This window comes from Ranitomeya variabilis, chromosome 8, assembly GCF_051348905.1.
Source record: "Ranitomeya variabilis isolate aRanVar5 chromosome 8, aRanVar5.hap1, whole genome shotgun sequence".
Classification (NCBI taxonomy): domain Eukaryota; kingdom Metazoa; phylum Chordata; class Amphibia; order Anura; family Dendrobatidae; genus Ranitomeya; species Ranitomeya variabilis.
This window is the reverse complement of record NC_135239.1, coordinates 112144469-112163252: the sequence shown is the minus strand read 5'-3', so window position 1 is coordinate 112163252 and position 18784 is coordinate 112144469. Positions and strand designations below refer to the sequence as shown.

Below are 18784 nucleotides of genomic sequence, written 5' to 3'. Positions count from 1 at the left end.
ATGTCAGTAGGTTACTGAAAAATATATTCTGGTATATGTGAGTGAATTTTATATGGTTCTGAAGAGTAAATCCACCGGTAAGTACTAATGAGTAAAATTATAAATATAATATAAAGTGCTAATGATGGTATAATTATGCACGCTCATTATCACTTTATATTATAATTATATTCATTAGTACTTACCGGTGGATTTACTCTTCAGAATCATACAGAAATTCACTCACATATACAGTCATATATAGTTTTGGCAGTAAGCTAGTGACGTAACAACTTTAGCCATATTTTTCGCACTATTATATGCAATTCTGATTATAATTCAATGCTATCTATAACATTAAGAGTCTGTACTGAGAGCTTCTACTGAACTCCAGTTTAATGATGCTCGTTTTTCATCATCGTCCACAAGGTGGTGCTGGTGCTCTCTATATATATATATATATATATATATATATATATATATATATATATATATATATATATATATATATATATATATATATATATATATATATATATATATATATATATATATATACACACACACACACACACACACACACACACACACAGCTCTGGCAAAAATTAAGAGACCACTGCAAAATGTTCAGTTTGTCTCATTTTTCTCTTTATAGGTATATTTTTGAGTAAAATGTAAATTGTTCTTTTATTCTATAAACTACTGACAACATGTCTCCGAATTTTCAAGTAACACATTTTGTATTTATTTTCAGAAAATTAGAAAGTGTCAAAATAATGGAAGAAATAATAACGGATAATATGACAAAAATAGTAATTGCAAGATTGTTATTAATCGCAAGGAAGCTGATCGCTAAATTTTGGATTAGAGAGGAGCCTCCGACTAGACGAGACTTTATTGCACAGATGGATCACATACTTCTACTTGAAAAAAGCATTTACACCAAGAGAAATAAGCTGGAGATATTCCACAAGATATGGCAACCATGGATTGATTGGAGCTAGTGCGGTGGGAATGATATATGACACTATAAGTGGTTTTCATGGGATGTGCTTGTAAGTTATTTGAAAATGTGTTAAAAAGTGAGGAATGCTGTTTGCTTCTGATACGGTCTCTAAGGGGTGGGTGGGGATGGAGGGTAGGGGAGGGATACTTTACTTTAAAAATTATCTGAGTAAAAAGTAATGTGATTTGTAATACTTGTTTTATTTTGTCATATTCAATAAAAATGTATCGGATTAAAAATAAAGAAATGGTCAAAATAACAAAATGCATTGCTTGCAGGCCTCAAATAATGCAAAGAAAACAAGTTCATAATCATTTGGAAACAACAATACTAATGTTGTAACTCAGGAAGAGTTCAGAAATCAATATGTTGTGGAATAACCATAATTTTTAATCACAGCTTTCATGTGTCTTGGCATGCTTTCCACCAGTCTTTCACACTGCTTTTGAGTGACCTTATGCCACTCCTGGTACAAAAATGTAAGCAGTTCTTCTTTGTTTGATGGCTTGTGACTATCCATCATCCTCTTGATTACATTCCAGAGGTTTTCAATAGGGTTCAGGTCTGGAGATTGGGCTGCCCATGACAGGGATTTGATGTGATGGTCTTTCATCCACACATTGATTGACCTAGCTGTGTGGCATCGTGCATTGTCCTGCTGGAAAAACCAGTCCTCAGAGTTGGGGAACATTGCCTGAGCAGAAGGAATCAACGGTTTTCCAGGATACCCTTGTATGCAGCTTGATTCATATGTCCTTCGTAAAGAACAACCTGCCCAATTCCAGCCTTGCTGAAGCATCCCCAGATCACCAATCCCCAACCAAATTTTACAGTGGGTGCAAGACACTGTGGCTTGTACGCCTCTCCAGGTCTCTGTCTAAACATTAGACAACAAGGTGTTAGGCAAAGCTGAAAATTAGACTTATCACAGAAGATTACCTCATTCCAGTCCCCTATGGTCCAATCCTTATAGTCTTTGGCAAACTTCAGCCTGGCTCTCCTCTGCTTCTCATTGATGAAAGGCTTTTTTCTAGCTTTACATGACTTGAGCCCTGCCTCTAGGAGCCTGTTACGAACTGTTCTTGCCGTGCACGTCACCCCAGCTGCCATTTGCCATTCCTTGTGTAGGTCATTTGATGTCATCCTGCGGTTGCTGAGTGACATTCGAATAAGATGACAGTCATCCCAGTCAGTGGAGAGACGTTTTCGCCCTCTGCCGGTAGGTAGCTTTGTTGTCCCCAATGTCTGCTGATTGACCTTGTTGTAATGGACTTCAGTCTTAGAAATTTTATGGATGGAGGCAACATGACACTCACTGTGTACCTCTGCTAGTAAAGCCAGAATTGAGCCCTTCTTTTCCTCACTCAAGACTTTTCTTTTCAACTCCTTTGGCATGGTTAAAAGTTATTTTTTTATTCCTATTAATTTTGGGATGTTACTCTCACTTGTTTTGCCATCCAGCTTGTCCTATTGCAAGAGGATTGTGAACAACACAGCAGGGGTTTTTTTTAGGCTATGTGCCCAAGTTGCGGATTAGGCTCAGGAATTTTTTGTGCGGATTCTGCATCTCTTGGCAGAAAACGCAGGTGCGGATTTGTCGCGTTTTTGTGCAGATTTGTGCAGCTTTCTTGCGATTTTTACCCCTGCGGATTTCTATAATGGAATGGGTACAAAAACGCTGCAGATCCGCACAAAAGTAGTGACATGCTACTTCTTTTAATCCGCAGCGTTTCCGCACGGAATTTTCTGCACCATCAGCACAGCATTTTTTTTTTTTTCTCATTGATTTACATTGTACTGTAAATTACTTGCAGATCTGCAGTGTTTCTGCATGGTAAAAAACGCTGTGGATCCGCAGGAAATCCGCAACGTGTGCACATACCCTAATACTTTCCTTCGTTAAATAAGATTTGGTTCTGGTTATCACAATCAGTAGCACATTAAGTAGAATGAGGTGTACTCTGGTTGCAATTCAACACTGACACATATACACACACACACTACTATAGTCTCTGTACAATTTCTACCCCCTTGATTTTTAATTGTTTTAATTTATATTATGTAGTCAATGAAGAGTTATATTTTATGCATAAATTCTGGGCAGTTCAATCTCTGTTGATTTTCCCACAAAAGAGGACCAACGACTGCATCATCCTACTAATGGAAAACATAAAATAATCAAACAACAGAAAAACGCAAGAACTGACATCCGACACAGACAACACATTCAACACTACTTACATCAGCTCCACAATCAGTTGTCTGGATGGAGGTTGGCGAAAGTGGTTTGACTGGTGAAGTTTTCACGTACTGAGCTGTGGTGGGAGACAGCAGGTTTATAGATGGTGTTGAGAGAGGCTGTGGCGCTCCACTTACAGAGAGAACAGGCTGGGGGGCTGCCATCCCAGGGCCAGGAAGTTGTACAACAGTAGAAGGGGATAGAAGAACTTGTTGACCTGTTGTAAAATAGAAATAGTCACCATGTAACTCCATAGAGCAATCACCTGTCATTGACTTTACCCACTTCCATTACAATAGCACATGGAATTCGCCATGATTTGGTTGACGTGGTTAAAGTGCAGTGATTGGAGCTGCAAGAGGCCAGGTAGAGTGCGGGCTCAGCTTCTGAGCCTACTCCATGCAGGGTCACGCCACGTACAATGCAATCTTCTGTCCTACGTCAGGAACATGCTAAATCTCTACCTTTCAAACACACTTTGATGACTTTTCTTTCGGTCTACTGTACTTTTTTACTTCACATAAATTAGTAAAATGCTGCAACTTAAGCTTCTTAATCTACATGTACACTTGCCCAATTTGCTATATTTGTGAATTGCTCAAGAAATGTTTTGTTTTGAAAATATGACAAACTGTTCCGGGTGTGGACTTGGCCTCCAAATATCAGAGACCTTTATCCAATCATGTACCTGGGCAAAGAGCTAAGGAATATCTGAAACATGGGAGCCCCAGGTCACAACTTACAGGACCTGTCACTTGCTCAAACAGATTAGTTAAATACTTGTAAAAATCCCATGAGTTCCCCCGATTCTGCCACTTTCCATTTTGAAGGATCTGTTGCTTTTGTTAGAGTGCCAGATGTCACAAGAAACAACATATCACATAACCGGTTTACTTAGGACTGTAAAACTAAATGCTTTAATTATTTTGGACTACTTCATGCACTGGGGCTGCCGTTTTTATTTGCTGGTGTCAGAGCGTGACACACACAAGGACGGCAGCCCCAGACCATAGGAGACTACAGTCAGCGCCGTCCCCATGTCCTATGCTATGGACTCATCGGCTGTGACCCGTGCATTGCCCCAGCACAGTACAGAGCTGGAGGTGGAGCGTAGATACATTGTAGCCCAGCACTGAACTTTCTTACCGGCCTGCGATGGTGGCTGAATTGTCATCAGTGGCTGTGGCTTTGGCAACAATGTGGTAAGAGGCTGAAGGATAACAGTTTTAGGGGCAATTCCTGATGATGACTGCACGTCTGCAGAGGTCGGAACAAAGATAATTTTCGGTTGTATGGATGGCTTAGGCACAACTGGAGCAAGTTTCCTCAATTTGTTGGAAGAGTTAGCTGCAATGAAGATACAATGAACACAAAATAAGAAATATAGGCTCAATATGGCATGCAGAAAAAGAAAAGAAATACTTTTGCATAGTAAGAATTAGGGGAAAAAGAAGCAACAACAGGTCCATTCCATAACAAGAACGACTACAATAGGATTTCAGGCTATGGCTAGGTTCACACTAATGTTCTGCCTTCCGCCTTTCATCCAGTGAAAATGCGAACTTGCAATGCAGCCCTTTAACCTCTTAACATCACCGGTACACCTTTTAATGGCGACCGTTAAGGGTATTTTATTCTTCAGTTCCTCTTTTTAATGGCGCTGAGAAGTAAGGGTGTAGGGCCCTATAGAGTTGGAAAAAACTCTGGGGTCTGGTTTCCACGGTCCTCAGTCACATGATTGTTATTCACCAAAATAACAGCGATCAAAAAAAAATGATTTAAAATAAATTTTTCTCTTCTCTGAAAAGATCTAAAAATATTTGAGAAGAGAGAAATGGGGTCCCCCAAGCCCCCCTGCCATGCCATGGATCTTTGCGTCATTTTCCTGGGGAAAAAACTACGCAGTGCGCCTGCCGAGATCTGCTGGCCGGTACCAGACAACAATACGGATTTTTCCTATTGATCAACATGAGGGTCTATCACAGTGATCAAAAGAAAAAAAAAAAATAGTAAATCAAATCCTCCTTTGCGTCCCCCCACTTTAGTTAGATAAAAAATTAGTAATTTCTCCCCTTCCATTCTTTGCAGTTAGGGTTGGGGTTAGAACAAAATAAATAGAAATATGAGTAGAGATGCAGAGCCCAATGAACAGGTTTTGACAGCACAAAACAGCTGGCTGGGGGGGTTGTCGGACAGCGTGAATCAGCTGGCTAGGAATTGGACAGTGCGAATCAGCTGGCAGGTTCCCTTTAAAAGCAATTATAAGAGGAAACATTTCTTATTGCGAAGTACTATAATGTCCACAAGTAACAGTACACACCCGTGCTAAGTGGTATTGTCATTTTTGGCTTCTCTTCCGGAAGATCTGGGGATCTCGGACTTCTCGATGCTTCTGAGTATAATGAAACTGGAGACATCTGGGAACTTGAGGAAATATCAATCGCTTCCTGTTGTGAATAGATTGAAAACAAAACGTGAAAACGTCAATATTTAACCCCTTAAGGACACAAGCAATTTTAATTTTGAGATTTAATTTTTCTTTCCCCGCTGACATAGCTGTATATATGAAGGCTGGTTTTTGGCAGGACAAGTTGTAGCTTTGAATGTTACCATTAAATTTTCCTATATTATGTCATGAAAAACACAACGAACAACTTGAAGCTAAATGAAGAGATGCAATTAAAGATTTGTTTTCTTCTTAAGAATGGGTTTTTACAGCATTCAGTGTGTGGTAAAAAGATCTGACAATAGGACGCCATTATTTCAAGACCAGACCATTTATCCTTGTTCCTGACCAGGCACATTTTGGGTTTTTGTTTTTTTTTTCATACATGTGGTTTACAGAACTGACCAACAAATTTTACAAATATTCAAATAAGTTTTGCATCTTTTTATCCACAATACATGGAGCATAATTTGTACGCTACTTTTATACTTTTTTTCCTCTCACATCAGTGGGAAGATCATTTTGTGTCTGTTTTTCACATGTGGAGATTCAGTCTCCTGCTCCCCTCCTGAGGCCCCGAGATCATATGGCTATGTGCACACATTGCGGATTTGCCTGTCAAAAACGCAGCGGATCTGCAGCAGTTTTCCATGCGTTTTACAGTAGCATGTTAACCTATGGAAAATAAAATCCACTGTGCACATGCTGCGGAAAATACCGCATGGAAACGCTGCGGTGTATTTTCCGCAGCATGTCAATTCTTTTTGCGGATCTGCAGCGTTTCTGCACCCATTGACTTCCAGTGTGTCAGGCACATCCACAGTAAAACTGCAGACGTAAAAAAGAAATGCGGTTTAGCTGCGGATCGGGAGGATGAAAGTGTGTGGACGGTGACTGTGTGCGTGTGCGTCTGTGTGCGTATCGTCCGATGGGACTAAAAGTCCCACAGGCTATGCCTGCTACATTGGCGGTGATTGACACATTAGCCAATGATGGGACAGTAGTAGTCCCATCATCTGGCTAATGTGTTGAATGTAAAAAAAAAAAAAAAAAAAAAAAAAAAAAAACCACACACATACTCACATATACAGTACATACTCACCAATCACCTTGATCTTGGAGCCATTGATCACCTGTAAAAAAATATTAAATTAATAAACCAACAATATACTCCCTGATCCGCAGTAATCCAATTAAAACGAGTGTCCCACGACGATCTCCCGTGGAGAGCTGCCACATCAGCTGATGCGACCGCCCTCCAGGTGCTCCGGCGATACAATGACGGAAGGTATCCTCCCACACTGTATCCCTCCGTCGCTGTGAGTACAGATAGTTCATACTCTCACTTGAGGCACTGTTGTGTGGGAAAATTCCCACGCAGCATTGCCATAAAGTGAGAGCGAAGCAATGAACTACAGTAACCTCTTCAGTGATGCACTGCAGGAGCCATTGTCTCCCGTCAGTGTGTCACTGGAGACCCTATAGAGCGGTGACATCACCCGATGTCACTGTTCTATAGGGGAGATCGTCGTGGGACACTCATTAATTGGACTACGGTGAACAGGGAGTATACAGTTGGTTTATTATTTTTTATTTTTTGCAGGCAATCGAGGGTGTCGCAGGAATTAGGCAGGCTTGTAAGTATGGTGAAATTAAGAGTTTTAAAATACTTTTTTCTGGCTGTGTCTTTTTTAACTCTTTCACTACTATAGGATTAGTAATGGATAGGAGTCTTATTGACAACTCTCCATTACTAACCAGGCTTAATGTCACCTTACAATACAAAGGTGACATTAACCCCTTTTTACCCCATATGCCACCGCTACAGGGCAGTGGGAAGAGAGAGGCTAAGTGCTGGAATTGGCACATCTTACAGATGTGCTATTTCTGGAGCTGCTGGGAGCTGGTATTTGTAGCCGGGGAGAGATAATATCCATGGCCCCTTCCTAGGCTATGAATATCAGCCCGCAGCCATCTGCGTAGCCTTTCTGGCTATAAAATATAGGGGGACCCAACATCATTTTTTAGGGGTCCCCCTATTTTAATAGCCAGTAAAGGCTATGCAGACAGCTGCGGGCTGATATTCATAGCCTGGGAAGGGGCCATGGATATTACCCCCTTCCCAGGCTACACATATTGGCCCCTGGCCGTCGACTTTCCCCCTCTGGCACAGAAAATTGCGCAGAAGCCCATGCCATTTTATTCCCATTTTTTTTAAATCAAAATTAAACATACTGTTCATTAATAAACATCGGCCTTGCTATTATACATAGTTACATAGTTATTAAGGTTGAAGGAAGACTTGAAGTCCATCTAGTTCAACCCATAGCCTAACCTAACATGCCCTAACATGTTGATCCAGAGGAAGGCAAAAAAAAACCATGTGGCAAAGAGTAAGCTCCACACTGGGGAAAACAATTTGTTCCCGACTCCACATCTGGCAATCAGACTAGTTCCCTGGATCAACACCCTAACAAGGAATCTAGTATATATACCCTGTAACATCAAGAAAAGGCATCCAGTCCCCTCTTAAATCTTAGTAATGAATCACTCATTACATCATACGGCAGAGAGTTCCATAATGTCAATGCTCTTAAAGGGCCACTGTCACCCCCCTCCAGCCGTTATAAACTAAAAGAGCCAACTTGTGCAGCAGTAATGCTGCATTCTAACAAGGTGGCTCTTTTAGTTTTTGGTTCAAGTATTCCCAAAATAAAGCGTTTTGAAACTTATCCAAAATACCTGTCTTTAGCCAGGGAGGCGGGTCCTCACTCCCCAGCTTGAACCGCTACTCTGCCGTCACTCCAATCTTCAGTGGCTTTCGGCGCCGCCCCCTCAGCGCTGTTTACGCTTCAAAACCGGCGCCTGCGCTGTGTACTACTGTTCTGCACAGGCGCAGTAAGCTCTGGCCATCTGACGTCACAGCCAGGCTTGCAGACTGCGCCTGTGCGGGCAGTGCGGCCACCCACCTTTGGAATCCCAGCCCCACACTGTGCATAATGCATAACACACAGTGCGGAGCTGGGATTCCAAAGGTGGGTGGCCGCACTGCCCGCACAGGCGCAGTCTGCAAGCCTGGCTGGGACGTCAGACGGCCGAGCTTACTGCGCCTGCGCAGCACAGTAGTACACAGCGCAGGTGCCGGTTTTGAAGCGTAAACAGCGCTGAGGGGGCGGCGCCGAAAGCCACTGAAGATTGGAGTGACGGCAGAGTAGCGGTTCAAGCTGGGGAGTGAGGACCCGCCTCCCTGGCTAAAGACAGGTATTTTGGATAAGTTTCAAAACGCTTTATTTTGGGAATACTTGAACCAAAAACTAAAAGAGCCACCTTGTTAGAATGCAGCATTACTGCTGCACAAGGTGGCTCTTTTAGTTTATAACGGCTGGAGGGGGGTGACAGTGGCCCTTTAAAGTAAAGAATCCACATCTGTGATTATGCTTAAACTTTCTTTCCTCCAGATGTAGAGGATGCCCCCTTGTTCCCATCTCAGGTTTACGAGTAAAAAGGTCATCAGAAAGGTCTTTGTACTGTCCCCTCATATTTATGCAATAAAATAAGATCACCCCTTAGCCTTCATTTTTCCAAACTAAATAGCCCCAAGTGTAATAACCTATCTTGGTATTGCAGACCCCCCAGTCCTCTAATAACCTTGGTCGCTCTTCTCTGCACCCGCTCTAGTTCAGCTATGTCTTTCTTATACACCGGAGACCAGAACTGTGCACAGTATTCTAAGTGTGGTCGAACTAGTGACTTGTATAGAGGTAAAATTATGTTCTCCTCATGAGCATCTATGCCTCCTTTTATGCATCCAATTATTTTATTTGCCTCTGTAGCAGCTGCCTGACACTGACCGCTAAATGTGAGTTTGTCATCCACCCATACTCCCAGGTCTTTTTCATTGACAGTTTTGCCTAGTGTTTTCCAATTAAGCACATAATTATACATCTTATTTGATCTACCCAAGTGCATGACCTTATATTTATCCCCATTAAAGCTCATTTGCCATTTATCAGCCCAAGCTTCTAGTTTACATAAATCATCCTGTAATATAAAATTGTCCTACTCTGTATTGATTACTCTGCAAAGTTTAGTGTTATCTGCAAATATTGAAATACTACTCTGTATGCCCCCTACAAGGTCACTAATAAATGTTAAAAAGAAGAGGGCCCAATACTGACCCCTGTGGTCTCCCACTGCTAACTGTGACCCAGTCCGAGTGTGCTCCATTAATAACCACCCTTTGTTTCCTATTCCTGAGCCAGCTCTTAACCCACTTAGACATATCTTCCCCTATCCCCATTGTTGTCATTTTATGTATCAACCTATCCATACATACTGCATATCTATCCATACATATATCTATGTATCTATAGATCTATCTATCTCATTCCATCTATCTATAGATCTATCTATCTGTGTGTAATGAAGTGTGGGTTGGACAAGAAATGACATCACACATTTTTTTTGTTCAATAAAAGATCTTTATTTAGCTTTCAAAAAATCTGCAACATGTGCACATAGTCTATGACTGCTGGTTCCAGATGAGAAAGCATGGCTAGTGCTTCCTATATGCTGTTGATACAGTGCTTGTTCAGGGCAGTGTATATAGCGATCAAAGACAGTAATAAACCATCTCTGCCTTCTCTGTGGGGAGTTCGGCAGTGTCTCCACTGGCTCCCCAATCCCACAGATGTACAATCGGGTGTGGCTGCTCCACTATGCAGTGACATTATGGAACATCACAGCAGAACAGAGCATGGCCAACCAGATGATTATTGCCCATGGTCTGGATAGAGTTAAAAAAATATATAATTTGAAAAAAAAGGCTTAAGGCTTGTTTTGAACATGCTGAATTGTCACTTCTAATGGTAAATATTGTGTTGGTTAGTACAGGGCTTTGATCGCTTTTTATTGCATTTTTAAAGGAGGTGCAGCAACAGAAATACAGTATTCTTTTCTTTTATCGCTTATATCTTATAGGTTAAATTCTTCTATGTTTTGGTAGATTGGACAATTTTTTTTTTTTTTTTTTTAAACAGAAGTCCAAATGTAGCAGAAAAGGAACGGGGGAGGGGTCTGGCTGCCAAAGCAACCCATTGGCATCCTGCATGATGTTGAAGGACATGAAAAGATATGGGTGACCAGATGGACACACCACCAAGATTGTGTTACTTAAATGCTGTTGTCACAGATTGTCAATTAAGTAGCTGAACACCAGATCTCCTAGAGGCCGGCACCCGCCCTGTATGGAGGGCTCAGCTCCTAAGTCAGCCCCATACAACCACATCAAGAGGAAATCATGGTAGTATATCATTGAGTGGGAAAGAGTCCAATGTGGCCCCCATCAGCTTCTCCTTGCACTGCTCCAGCTGAACAGTCCTTCCGATGTGTGTACAGAGACTTGTCAATCAATTAAAGTGAGGCGAGAAGAAGCCAACCAGGAGCAGCGCCGGACTCGTTACATCTTTGTCTGCGACACTCTTCAAGCTATTATTTCTTTGAAATTATGTAACGTTTCAGATAATAAAAAAAACTACAAAAAAACATAACTTAACTGGATGCAATCCTGTTATCTTTAACCTATTTTTAACTCCTTTAAAAGGGCATTTTCTTTGCAAAGTATATTTCCATTACTGTATTCCCAGAGCATGTATATGACAACTTAACACCTATTCATTAGGGTGCAGTATAGGTATACAGTTAGTGGCAAAAAATACCTATCCACAAGAGATGACCAAGGTAGTCTGTGTACATGCAATCCCTCTAAAAACAATACATTTTATCAATAATATGCATTAAAAAATAAATAAAAAAAACACCAATACCTTGTCAAATGGACATGAAAATAATAAAATTACAAAGTACATCAGTTTAGTTACAGAAAACCTGAAGATATACAAGAAGTAATTTCCCAATGATTTATATACAAGAATACCTGACAGCAATATTCTGTCACTCCCCATCTTCGCCTGACTGCGGAGGTTGGCATCCTAATGCAGGCAGACCGGCGCCCCTGCTCATTGGTGGCTGTTCCCAACTCTCCCTGTTACGCCCTGATATAATGAGCTAGGTCTGAGTGTAGGTAACAGAGTAAATATAAATACTAAACAGTCTAGTAAAACATAATAGCGATACACAAGAAACTTATCATTACTTGTAGAAACCGTCTCAATGCATTTCCCCGTCTATACAGTTCGTCAGGAGGCTTGATGCATAGATGGATAACGGCAGGCTCATGATGGGCAATCGCAGGCTCATGATGGGCAGGCACAGGATAAGGGTGGCTTTCGCCTAAAGGTAGCGATAGCCTGTGCCTGCCCATCAGGAGCCTGCCGTTATCCATCAAGCCTCCTGACAAACACAATGGACGGGGAAACTCATTGACACAGTTTCTACAAGAAGAGCGGGGCGTCATTTCACCGGCATTAGGATGCCAACCTCCGTGGTCAGGCAGTATCTGCTCAGGCACCGAATAGGGAATGACAGAATATTGCCATCTGGTTTTCTTGTATATAAAATGATTGGAAAGGGGAAGGACTGCTTATATATCCTGAGGTTTTCTATAAGGAAACAGATGTCCTTCTTTCTAATGTATTATTCTTATGTCCATGTTACATGGGTAATGGTGCTTTTTTAGTGAATATTAATAAAATGTATAGTTTTTAGAGGGATTACATGTTCATGTAGTATAGGTTTACAGCCTTCTTTAGATGCCCAAGAAATTCCTTACCGGTACATATTGTGAGGAGCGTGGGGAGTCAGCAGACAAAGGCGACTGTACAGAACAGCTGGAAGATGCGGGTGACAATGGTTCTGGTTTTACATCATCTAGTAAAAGGCAGATAGTAAAAATTAAGCACCGAATCTAGCAGCACACAATCACATATAGAATAAGCACCACTACATATTTCCGTGCCCGCATCCGGGATCTGTTTTCCTTGTGTGCTTTAGAAATACCTCTCATCGCGGCCACTGACATTTCGAGTTAGGATCATCATGGCATCTCAGTCATGGAGATTATGTGGTATAGCCAGACCTTAGTGGTTTTGTACATTGAAGACTACCAAGATTACACTTTTAGCCACAAAACTGATTTTTGATCCTTTTGTTTCCCCAATTGGTAGTTTGTAAAAAAGTCAGGAAATTTCTGATCAGTGTAAAGTGATAGATAGAATATTCGGATCTGCAAGAGTATAACATTGCTCTAAAACCTCCCACAATGAAGGGGTTTATGAATGATGCTCCAGGTTGGTGAAACTTGGAACACACACACGTATATATATATATATATATATATATATACACACACACACACACACTCTGTGTTCCAAATTATTATGCAAATAATATTTCCTCATATTTTCTCTAAATTACCTATCTGAATTGCAGTCATTGTTATTTTCCAGTCATCTACTATTCTAGTATAATTGCAATGTTTTGGAACAAACTGCCTATGAAAACAGTATCTTTTAAAAAAAAATAAACACTCAAAATGCATGTTCCAAATTATTATGCACAGCAGAGTTTGCAACCTTTTTTATTTTATTTTGAACAAAAAAATGGTCAATTGTGAAGTTATAAGCATTATCAGCTTATTACAAAATGAAATCAAACAGTTTTCAACTGAAAACTTTATTCTAGGTGATGTTACATTTGCACATAGGACCCCTTGTTTGAAAGAAGCTTCTGAACTCTCTCGTCCATTGAATTTGTCAGTTTTTGGATGGTTTCTGCTTCAATTGTATTGCATGTGGACAGAATACCCTCCCAGAGCTGTTGCTTAGATGTGAACTGCCTCCCGCCATCATAGACACTCATTTTGATGAAGCTCCAGAGGTTCTCAATGGGGTTGAGGTCAGGGGAAGATGGTGGCCACACCATAAGTTTGTTCTCTTTTATGCCCATAGCTGCCAGAGATGCAGATGTGTTTTTTGCAGCATGAGACGGTGCATTATCATGCATGAAAATGATCTTGCTGCGGAAAGCACGGTTCTTCCTCTTGAACCATGGCAGGAAGTGTTGTTTTAGAAACTCCACATAGATTATGGAGTTCATCTTTACCCCTTCAGGGATCATAAAGGGGCAGACAATCTCTCTCCCCATGATTACAGCCCAAAACATTACTCCACCTCCTCCTTGTTGGCGCCTTAGCCGTGTTTTCATGGGGTGTCCATCAACCAGCCATCCTCCACTCCATCCATCTGGACCATTGAGCGTTGCACGGCGCTCATCGGTGAACAAAACAGTTTGGAAGTCAGTCTTCATGTATCGTTTGGCCCACTGGAGCCGTTTCTGCTTGTTGCAGTGGATAGAGGTGGTCGATAGGATGGCTTACGCACAGCTGCAAACCTCTGAAGGACCCTGCATCTTGTTGTTCTGGGGACATTGGAGGCACCAGCAGCTTCAAAAACTTGTCTGCTGCTATGAGAAGGCATTTTTGCAGCTGCTGTTTTAACCTTACGCAATTGCCTGTTGGAAAGAGTCCTCAATTTTTCCTTATCAGCACGCACACGTGTGTGCTGGGAATCAGCTACATACTTCTTGATTGTGCGATGATCACGATGAAGTGTCTTGGCAATGTTGATTGTAGTCATGCCTTGACCTAAACACTCCACAATTTGTTGCTTCTCAGCAGCCGACACATCCTTTTTCTTTCCCATTTTGGAAAAAAACGTAGGCTGCTTAATAATCTGGAACAGCCTTCTTAAGTAGTATTGCCTTTATTTGGACACACCTGCCAAACTAATTTGCGTATGTATGTATGTATGTATGTATGTATGTATGTATGTATGTATGTATGTATGTATGTATATATTTTTTTTTAAAGGCTTTATTTTCTATTTGTTAAACACAATGAACAGATGAACAATAGAACCATCTACTATATAAAATTGTCTAAGGGGTACTTCAGTCTGTCCCGGATATTCATTGGTCGCGGCCAGCCAGTGGGCGTAGACAAAAGGGCAGGGGAGGCCAGGAAGTATGCAGAGCGAGTCCCCGCTCACTCCGTACAGGCCCGGCCAGAAGCGCTGCAAAGGGGGCGGAGTCGCCGTGAGGAAGGCGAAGCCGGCCGGGACCATGGATGCTGTTGGGCCTACCGCTGCCAAAAGCCGGGGACTAAATTTGCGGCCGCAGTCAGTGATGACGGCCGCGGTTATTAATGATGGCTGCGACAGAAGGAAACAGCGCAGTACATGCGGCGGTGACAGCTGCGGACGGAAGGTGAGTATATAGTACTTGGGATGTGCTATATACTCTGTGGCTGTGCTATATACTACATTGCTGTGCAATATACTATTTCTAGAATACCCGATGCGTTATCGGGCCGATTATATATATATATATATATACATACATACATACACATACATACATCTATATATATCTATCTTTATTTATTATAATTTACCAGTAAATTGCTGAGCAGAAGCAGCCCATGGATAAGAATTCCAGGACGTCAGATCCATTGTAATATCAAGATCATCTAGATAGGTTTCCTACAAATTAAGAAAATGAGATCATAAAGTTATTCCGCAATGATACATATCTGTTGGCAGTAACATGAGCTAACAATTATTAATTTGTTCTAGGACAAACATTGTAACATAAAAGTGGATTGAATTTTAGAGACCCCAAGTCTGTAGAAACATCATTAAATGTGGATTCAAGTAATGATGTTCAAGGAAGACTCTTGTAATTTCATAATATAAAATGTCACCAACCCCAATACTTACATAGGCATTGCATTTCCCATCTTCAAAGAGGTCATCAACATCTATCAGGTCGCTCAGTTCATCAAACAATGAAGAATCTGATTAAAAAAAAACAAAAAACAAAACACTGTACAACAGATGTGTGTACTGCAACCAAAGAATCAGCAAAAAACTTGTCACTACAATCTGACTCAGGGATCAGAACAACAAAGTTATACTACTGGGCACTAACTAGGGAATATGTTTAGAAAACGATCGCCAAAAATAAATTCAGCATGAATATGGTACATTTGGATTTGTGATCTGTAACACAAGCATTTTTCTTAAAATCGAAAAAAGTCGGTAACATTCGGTAAAAGAATGAAAGCAGGCAATTCATATGCGGCGTACAGTAAAATCTGCCTATGCAGCATCAATAGTAAAAAGATCTATGTTAAAAATAATAAACAAAAAAAAAAAAAAAACATTATATACTCACCTTCTGTCGGCCCCCGGATACAGTCCAGGCCTTTCCCGCTCCTCGCGTAGCTCAGGTACATGCATTACGGTCTCGCGAGATGATGACATAGCGGTCTCGCGAGACCGCTACGTCATCATTTCGCGAGTCCGCAATGCACTCTTGGGACCGGAGCGTCACGTGGAGCATCGGTAAACGCCTGGGCTGGATCCGGGGGCCAACGGAAGGTGAGTATATAACTATTTTTTATTTTAATTATTTTTTTAACAGGGATTATGGTGCCCACATTGTTATATACTATGTGGGCTGTGCTATATACTACATCTCTGTGCTATATACTGTGTGGGCTGTGCTATATATTACGTGGCTGGGCAATATACTACAACGCTGTGCTCTATACTACGTGGCTGGGCAATATACTACGTGGCTGGGCAATATACTACGTGGCTGGGCAATATACTACGTGGCTGGGCAATATACTACGTGGCTGGGCAATATACTACGTGGCTGGGCAATATACTACGTGGCTGGGCAATATACTACGTGGCTGGGCAATATACTACGTGGCTGGGCAATATACTACGTGGCTGGGCAATATACTACGTGGCTGGGCAATATACTACGTGGCTGGGCAATATACTACGTGGCTGGGCAATATACTACGTGGCTGGGCAATATACTACGTGGCTGGGCAATATACTACGTGGCTGGGCAATATACTACGTGGGCTGTGATATATTTCTCTGCTGTATCTGTGCATCATGAATCGTGGTATGTGTTAAAGAGGGGGGGCCCACTGAGACTCTTTCACCCGGGGCCCTCAAAAACCTGGAGCCGGCACTGGCTTCACTGATTGGTCACGTCCGGCCGCGAACAATCAGCGACAGTAGCAGTCCACCCACAAATTGGCGCAGAATTTGAACTTCGCTTCGCTAATTGGTCGCGGCCAGCCGAATCCTTTGTATAAATTGCATTATTCTGAAAACTTCATAAATAAACTACATACATATTCTCTAATACCCGATGCGTTAGAATCGGGCCACCATCTAGTAGATATATACTCATAGAATACATACATACACATAAAATCACTGCAAGAGCAGACAGGATAGAAAAGATGGATTACATACAGTAAATAGAATAGGTAGATATATAGATGTCTGTGACAAATACAATTAGTTCAGTGTGTGTGCACCTTGCTGTACATGTATTTAAAAAAAGATTACTTTTCTGAAAAAAAATAAATAAATGTTGTGGGCTCCCACGAAAATTTTCGTAACCAGCAGAGGAAAAGCCGACGACTGGGGGCTGACGTTTATAGCCTGGAAAGGGGGTAATACCCATGGAGTTTCCCAGGCTATTACTATCAGCTCACAGCTGTATACTAAGCCTTTACTGGCTATTAAAATGGGGGACCCTAAAAAAAAATGACATAGGGCCCCCTATAATTAACAACCAGAAAGCAAAGGCTATGCAGACATATGCGGGCTGAAATGAATAGCCAAAGAAGGGGCCATGGATACTGCCACCCCCAGGCTAAATATACAAGAAATGACGTGCACTCTGAATTAAATGAGGAAGGTGCTGGTTGAACTTGGAGAGATCCAGACCATTCAAAAATTGAAGAAAACAACCGCACTCAATTTGTATATTTGCATCATGAATGTGAAAAGTCTTTTAATAGGAACACCACAGTGATACAGACAGTAGCTACTGTCTGTATCACTGTGGTGTTCCTATTAAAAGACTTTTCACATTCATGATGCAAATATACAAATTGAGTGCGGTTGTTTTCTTCAATTTTTGAATGGTCTGCACCCCCAGGCTAAAAACATCACCTCTCAGCCACCCCAGAAAAAGCATCTATAAGAATCGCCAATCCTGGCACTTAGCCTCGCTCTTCCCACTTGCCCTGTAGTGGTGGCAAGTGGGGTGATAGTTGGGGGGTTGATGTCACCTTTGTATTGTCAGGCGACATCAAGCCCCGAGGTTAGTAATGCAATCTGACACCCCCATTACTAACCCCATAGTCACATTGTAAGTAAACACAGACACCCAGAATAAAGTACTTTAACCCCTTTCTGCCATCGGACGGAATAGTACGTCCGATGGCAGAACCCCGCTGAAAGTCGCATGGTGCAGAGGTGAGTTCACCGGGGGAATTTCACTGCGGTGAACTCGCCTCTGCACCATGCAACTTTCTCACGGTGCTAGCAGGGATCTCACTGAGGTCACCGCAGTTCAGCCCGGCTGGGAACACAACCTCAGTGACGTCACTGCTAGTCACTGAGGCTGCGCTCGCAGCCGCTCAGTCACCAGTGGTTCTCAGCCTGGACGGTCGCATCTTGGCACCGTCCAGGTTGAAAACTATTTCTCTCCCTGACATGGATTACAGCGTGGGACAGAACGACAGACATGTATGGTATATTGTTGTTTTATTATTTTTGGTTTATTACAGGTGAATGAGGGCTTTGGTGGAATTAGGCGAGGTTGTAAGTATGGTTTCATTAAGAATATTAAAGGAGTCTGTCATTCTTTCAATTAAAGGACTTTTCTGGGTGTCTGTGTTTTCATACAATGTGACTATGGGGTTAATAATGGGGGCATCTTATTGACGCCTCTCCATTACTAACCTTGGGGCTTGATGTCACCTGACAATACAAAGGTGACACCTTTCCCAGCCCATTCCATGTGACTCTTTTTAGGCAGGGCCACCTGATGCTTTATCATTCATGTGAGGTATCCTATACTTGATTCATTTTGATCTTCTGTGTAGGCTGTTAACTTGTGTCCACTTATTTGGTATTGGATCACTACTGCCTTTGAATTGCAGTTTTTGCTATATTAGGATTCCCTGTGTTCCTATTTGCCTCTACACTATATTTTTATTATCAATCGGCATTAGGTCTCATTTTGTTGGCATATTTTCAGACTTTCACACATA

At 41.7% G+C, this 18784-nt stretch overlaps 1 protein-coding gene across 4 annotated transcripts in view; it reads right to left on the bottom strand.

The window, feature by feature from the left end:
* Positions 1 to 18784, bottom strand: part of ATF6 (activating transcription factor 6) — a 169701-nt gene that overhangs the window by 143307 nt on the left and 7610 nt on the right. For all 4 annotated transcript variants that reach the window (XM_077276992.1, XM_077276991.1, XM_077276993.1 and 1 more), the window contains exons 2-7: positions 15405 to 15481; positions 15080 to 15167; positions 12401 to 12498; positions 5545 to 5671; positions 4371 to 4571; positions 3227 to 3441 (exon numbers count right to left, since the gene is read on the bottom strand). In XM_077276992.1, the coding sequence (XP_077133107.1) occupies positions 3227 to 3441; positions 4371 to 4571; positions 5545 to 5671; positions 12401 to 12498; positions 15080 to 15167; positions 15405 to 15481 (806 nt within the window). The remainder of the gene's footprint in view (positions 1 to 3226; positions 3442 to 4370; positions 4572 to 5544; positions 5672 to 12400; positions 12499 to 15079; positions 15168 to 15404; positions 15482 to 18784) is intronic.